The following is a 5,456-nucleotide window of genomic DNA, read 5'->3' on the forward strand; positions in this document are numbered from 1 at the left end:
ATACTTTGTTTTCTGTTTTTCGGAAGTATTTACTGCTAGCCAGAAAGTCCTGGAAAATAAATAAATAACGGTTATACCCGCCACCCTATCCTACCCAACCCACCAATTAATGGGTCAGGTAGGATCTTACCTGTTTAATGGCGGGTAGGGTGGCGGGTAAAAAATTTCTTACCCGCCAGTTAGCGGGTAGGGTGACGAAATGGACCATATCCTACCCATCCTACCCGTTGTGCACCCTAATCCCATCCCAGCATGAAAATCGTGAATTAGTCTGGTCAGCCTTAAATAACCTAGACCTATAATTAAGACCCCCATCGCGAACCCTAGATGCCAAAAGAACTAACCTAAAACCCCCACCCCACAAGTTCACGCCAAACACCAAAATCCAAAACCATAATACCTTCTCTCCTTTTAATCGCCGAGATTCAACTAATCCCTCTGTTCATCTATATCCCCCTCTCTGTTTCTCTTCGAGAATGCCTGAAGAAGAGGATCAAAACATGAATACTAATCAAGAAGAAGAAGAAGATTTTGATGATGAAGAAGATGAAGAACTTGAAGAAGATGAAGATATGGAGGAGTATGATGAAGATGAAGATCTTGAATTAGATTCTCCTACAACTTCTTCTGATCCTATTCCTCAACAACCCGCTATTCCTAACATTGCAACAACCACCCCCGTTGTTTCAACTTCTGTTTCCACCACCACCACCACTACTCCAGCAATCGCCACCACCATTACCACCGCCCAAACTGGTGGCGAACCTGAAATCAAGCGGCAAAAAATTGAAGAACCCATTACTCCAATGGCTATAACGACAACAACTGAAGAGAGAAAACCCCCCTCAACTGAAGAGAGAAAATTGTTTCAGAGGCTGTGGACAGATGAAGATGAAATTGGGCTTTTACAAGGGTTTCTTGAATACAATACAAAAGAAAGAGGTACTGGTACTAAAAACTCATCTTCTTATCATCATGATACAGGTCCATTTTATGATCAGATCAAAACAAAACTACAGCTTGAGTTTAATAAGAATCAGTTAGTTGAGAAATTAAGAAGATTGAAAAAGAAGTATAGAAATGTTATGAGTAGAGTCAGTTCTGGTAAAGATTTAGTTTTTAAGACGCCTCATGATCAATCTTGTTTTGAAATCTCTAAGAAAATCTGGGGTGCTGAGACTGGTGGTAATGTAGTAGTATCTGGTGGTGATGTTGAGGAAGAAGATGGAAACCCTAATCCTCTCCAGATTATTGAGGTAAAGAATGTAACTGTAGGTAATAATGGGGGTGTTGCTGCTGATATTAATGGTTCAGAAAAGCAGGCTATTCCGAGGTCAAGAAAACGGATTAGAAAGAGAACTGAGGTACCGCCTAATGTTTCTAATCCTTTGAATATTCCCGTGAATTTGTCGGTTTCAAGTGTGATTGAAGAGACTGTAAAGAGTTGTTTATCTCCGTTGTTTAAAGAGTTGCTTCAGGCTGCGATTAGTGGACCAAATAATGTGAGAGGGTTAGGAGTGATGGGTTTAAATCCATTGAATTTGGGGGCTAATTCTTCTTCTTCTTCTATGAATTTGTTGAGTGGAGAAATGGTGGATGAGAAGTGGAAAAAACAGCAGGTACTGGAATTGGAGGTTTATGCGAAACGGATGGACTTGGTGCAAGACCAAATCAAATTGGCATTGGAGGAGCTGAGGTCGACCGGAGATTGACAAGTCGTGTTTATGGCGGTCTCCATAATGAGTAAGTAGTTGATGTTTTAAGGTTTGGTTGGTGGAGTCGATAGTTTGGCTGGGTCAGGTTTATGTTTTTTTGTTTTTCGTCTTTCTTATTAGGTTTTATAGAAGAACAGCTCAAATAATGATTTTCCAATTTAAGTTTCTTGCAAGCCATGTTTAAGTTCTGAAAAATATGAATATGGATGAAGAAGTTTGATGAGAATTGTGAATTGGTAGGGGCTAAGTTTCACTGCAAAATATTATATACTTGCTATGGTTGCCTTGAAGTTACTGGCTCGTTTGTTGTTCTTTTGTACATTATACATATTCATTTTTGTGCATCAATCTGTTGCAGTGTCTTTGTAGTTCTTCTTTATCGTGTTAAGGACTATCTCTATCCATAGTGAAATGACTTCTGCAGTTGATGTGTAGAGAGTCTGGTTAGCTTGATGGTTCAGTACAGATGAGTGATATTGTCAAATGAAAACACCAATTTTGTGTCTTCACATACATATATTTAGCTATTTGCAAAACAGTAGGGTTCTTAGAATTCTTGTTGATGGGTGTCAAGGTTGTTATGATGCTGCTTATGTGATGGTGTGTTATTTGCCTCCCTTTGCATGAGAACACCCCTCTATGTGACAACTTAACTCTTTGAAGGAATTGTGTTTGGACTGGGGGTGTTGCATTGGATGCTGGTTGGGTTGTTGGACTACAACTGCACACATAAGTTGGATGTTGTTTAGTGCTGTCTGGGAAGAAGGTTCTGCGCATCACGTGATTCTCTGCTACCCACCTTATTACCTTATGCAGTGGCAGATCAATCTATGTTCTCCGCACCAACCCCCCAAAGTTTCCAACCGCGTATGTTATCGTCCCCCAATAACACGGTTGTCTCAGTCAGATGTAACTCCACGTTTGGTTATTCCCTGAACCCAGAAAATTAGAAAATCGAGAATTGAGAACCAAAGACGTATTGAAGAAATGCAAATTATGCTGTTGGTTTCTTTGTGTTTGGCAAATTTGTTACAATTCACTCTAGGGTGTCGTTGTAATAATCTGTTTACTAAACACATGGTGTCACTATAATCTGTTTACAGCAAGGATGAGCTATGGAGTACTGAATAGTATGTATATTACAATAAAGTCATAACACCGCAGGAAAATCAGAAAATTTAAGATTTAAAATATCAAAGTTGACATGAAAATAGTGTTATTTAAGAATATACCACAACACCATAAAAAATAATACTAAAAACATAAAACTGACTACCACGTTTTTGAAATTGAAATGGTTTCCTACTGCGCGGGATCCACTTGTGGCAGTTACAAAGAGAGGATGATAAAGAAACTTATATGCTACTCTTCATCACTGTCATTGCCAAAAATTGAGGACACTTGAACTACCTTTTTCTTCTTAGCAGCAGCACCAAATGAACTCTGACAAATATAAGTAAACAGAAGGTTAGAAAACGAATAAAGTGAATATGCATAAAATAGTAACAGCCTAAAGGATCACCAAATACTATCACAGGTTAGCTAAGCACTAAATTACCCCGAGAAATACAAATGTCATAGCATGAATTATTTCTTTCCTGATCAGGGCAATAAGGCACTCGTAAGAAGATATCACTTATATTTCAGTCCAGATAAAATTTGTTATAAATTAAGTTTAGCAATTTTGAACATATAGCTTAGGGTAGTCTAATCAAACATGAAATTCAAGGACTAGAAACTGCAACAAGAATACGTTCTAGACTGCATGCATGCATACCTTGGATAAACCAACTTTCGAAGAAAACCCAAACTTCAATGCTTTCTGTTGATCCTGATCCGATGGTGTAGTAGCACCTCCAACACTAGAAGCCACTCCCCCCTGATCTTGTTGCTGCTGCTGCTGCTGTTGTTGTTGCTGTTGCTGCTTCTGCTGCTTATGAGCATCTGCACTGTGAGCTTAAAATATTCGTAGTCAAAACTCACACCCATTGGCCCTCATATGATTATAATATAAGATCAAAAGGATGCAGGTAAAGAATAAATACATCTGAGCAAACTTAGCCATCTCCTTTTCCTGACGTAGCTGTTCTCGTTTTTGACGCTCATCCCGACTGCTACCACTCTGCATCTCTCTCATTTCTTTGAACCGCTGCAAGCCTCACACAAAAGAAAATTAAGCATTTAAGCCAAGGTCTATAAACAAGTTATCACCTTTAACATCCTAGTCTGGAAGTTAAGCTGAAAGACATTGAGAAAGGCCTTCTACCTTTCTGTGATTGTGGTCATATGAGCTCAGGTGAGCTTCAAATTCTATGGCCAACTTGTATTGCTTGCTGCAGAGATCACAATAGAACGACTTCTGGATTTCTTTAACCTCAGTTTGAATTTTCTGCTCACGCTCTGCTACCACCTGGATTTTCATCATGTGCACGAAGCAGGCAGTAGAAGCCACCAGGTAATAAAAAGTGTAGGAAATTCTCAAGACCCTCCAAAGGTGATGGTCCCTTAAGATATATCATTCCCGTCAAAAGACACACATATACAATATATGCTGCCTTCTGTTATTAAATGTGCATTTGAGAAAAGATAATATGCATCAACTACAAAATAACCCTGTAAACTGAACATTCCCACATAAAGGCATTGGTTTGGTAGGTATACCTCTCGCTTCTTTGCATGCTCCTCGGTTTCCTCCAACTCTATTTCAAGCTTCTTTCTTTGAATATTTTCTTCAGCAGTAAAAAAATCATCCTGCTCTTGCTTTCCAATCCCTAACTTAGGATCTCTGATTCCAGCTTTTATCGGCTCAACGATTCCTGCAATTTATTCAAAATATTCTCAGAAAATACCCCCACCATTGCATACTCAATTATGCAAAGAAGTAATTGCCCATTGACTATATAATCACCTTGTTCGTTCTTGCCAAGGCCTTTCCCTTTCCACCCCATTTTCTGAAGGAGTCTAAATCCTACATTGGTAGATGTTAATTGTGTGTCCAAAGATGCTTGCTCCACGTTATCAAGATCAGGATTTTCTGTAGGTTTGTGTTTACTGGACAAACGAAAGTCATCTCCAAGATCCTCCGCCAGGGAATCCTGTACGGTGCACCACCAACACAGAAGTACACCTCAAATAAATTAATAATGTGTAGTTCACATTTCTGTTTACCATTTAAGCAACCAAAGGGGTGATTACATTCAAAAGGAACAACTAAACCACGTTCTTAATCATCAAGTTAATCAACTAAAAAAAAATTACCTCTTCTCTTTTGCGTTGCCCTTCACCTTGAGCTCTTGCTTCCTCGCGGTTATAAAACCGTCTATTATCCATTCTGAATCCCTAAAAACGACGTCTAAAATCGCATCAATTCAACAAATCCCTATGAAAATTAATCCACTCCCCAGCTAATATCAAACTTTCAGTAGCCCTCATTTCTTATAAAGGCTCCAAATTAGCTAGAAAATCAAAACGTTTACAAAATTCAAAATTTCCAACCCTAGAACGATATTTTTAGGCTTCAAGCTGCTAGAATTTCAAATTCATAATTATGTCTCAAATTCCTTTTGATATATTCAAACCCTATAATATAAGTAAGATCTTTCATTAACCTTACTGGATAAACTAATACAGAGAGGACGCAAAGATACTTACCGGATTACACAATCGCCCGACGAACAGAAACCTGGTCTGTCTTTCTGTTTCTCTATCTGTAAAAAGGGGTTGGATCGAGTTTGCACACAG

General features: G+C 38.7%; 2 protein-coding genes across 4 annotated transcripts; one reads left to right on the forward strand and one right to left on the reverse strand.

Annotated features, from left to right (window-relative positions):
- The first annotated feature begins 331 nt into the window (after positions 1 to 331).
- LOC113333034 (probable transcription factor At3g04930) lies at positions 332 to 2,063 on the forward strand. Its single transcript, XM_026579522.1, has one exon. The coding sequence runs from the start codon at positions 477 to 479 to the stop codon at positions 1,710 to 1,712; it is 1,236 nt and encodes a 411-aa protein (XP_026435307.1). The 5' UTR covers positions 332 to 476; the 3' UTR covers positions 1,713 to 2,063.
- An 805-nt stretch (positions 2,064 to 2,868) lies between these two features.
- On the reverse strand, positions 2,869 to 5,456 carry LOC113333035 (G patch domain-containing protein 8-like). Of its 3 annotated transcripts, none has more exons than XM_026579523.1 (8): positions 5,367 to 5,456; positions 4,974 to 5,054; positions 4,624 to 4,810; positions 4,377 to 4,531; positions 3,982 to 4,125; positions 3,761 to 3,864; positions 3,493 to 3,664; positions 2,869 to 3,158 (listed from the first exon to the last, which is right to left on the reverse strand). In XM_026579523.1, the coding sequence occupies exons 2-8, from the start codon at positions 5,043 to 5,045 to the stop codon at positions 3,078 to 3,080; spliced, it is 915 nt and encodes a 304-aa protein (XP_026435308.1). In that variant the 5' UTR covers positions 5,046 to 5,054; positions 5,367 to 5,456; the 3' UTR covers positions 2,869 to 3,077. The 3 variants fall into 3 exon arrangements, with proteins under 3 accessions (XP_026435308.1, XP_026435309.1, XP_026435310.1); XM_026579524.1 differs by having other exon boundaries at positions 4,974 to 5,067; positions 5,367 to 5,433; XM_026579525.1 differs by having other exon boundaries at positions 4,974 to 5,046; positions 5,367 to 5,429.

This window comes from Papaver somniferum, unplaced genomic scaffold, assembly GCF_003573695.1.
Source record: "Papaver somniferum cultivar HN1 unplaced genomic scaffold, ASM357369v1 unplaced-scaffold_132, whole genome shotgun sequence".
Classification (NCBI taxonomy): domain Eukaryota; kingdom Viridiplantae; phylum Streptophyta; class Magnoliopsida; order Ranunculales; family Papaveraceae; genus Papaver; species Papaver somniferum.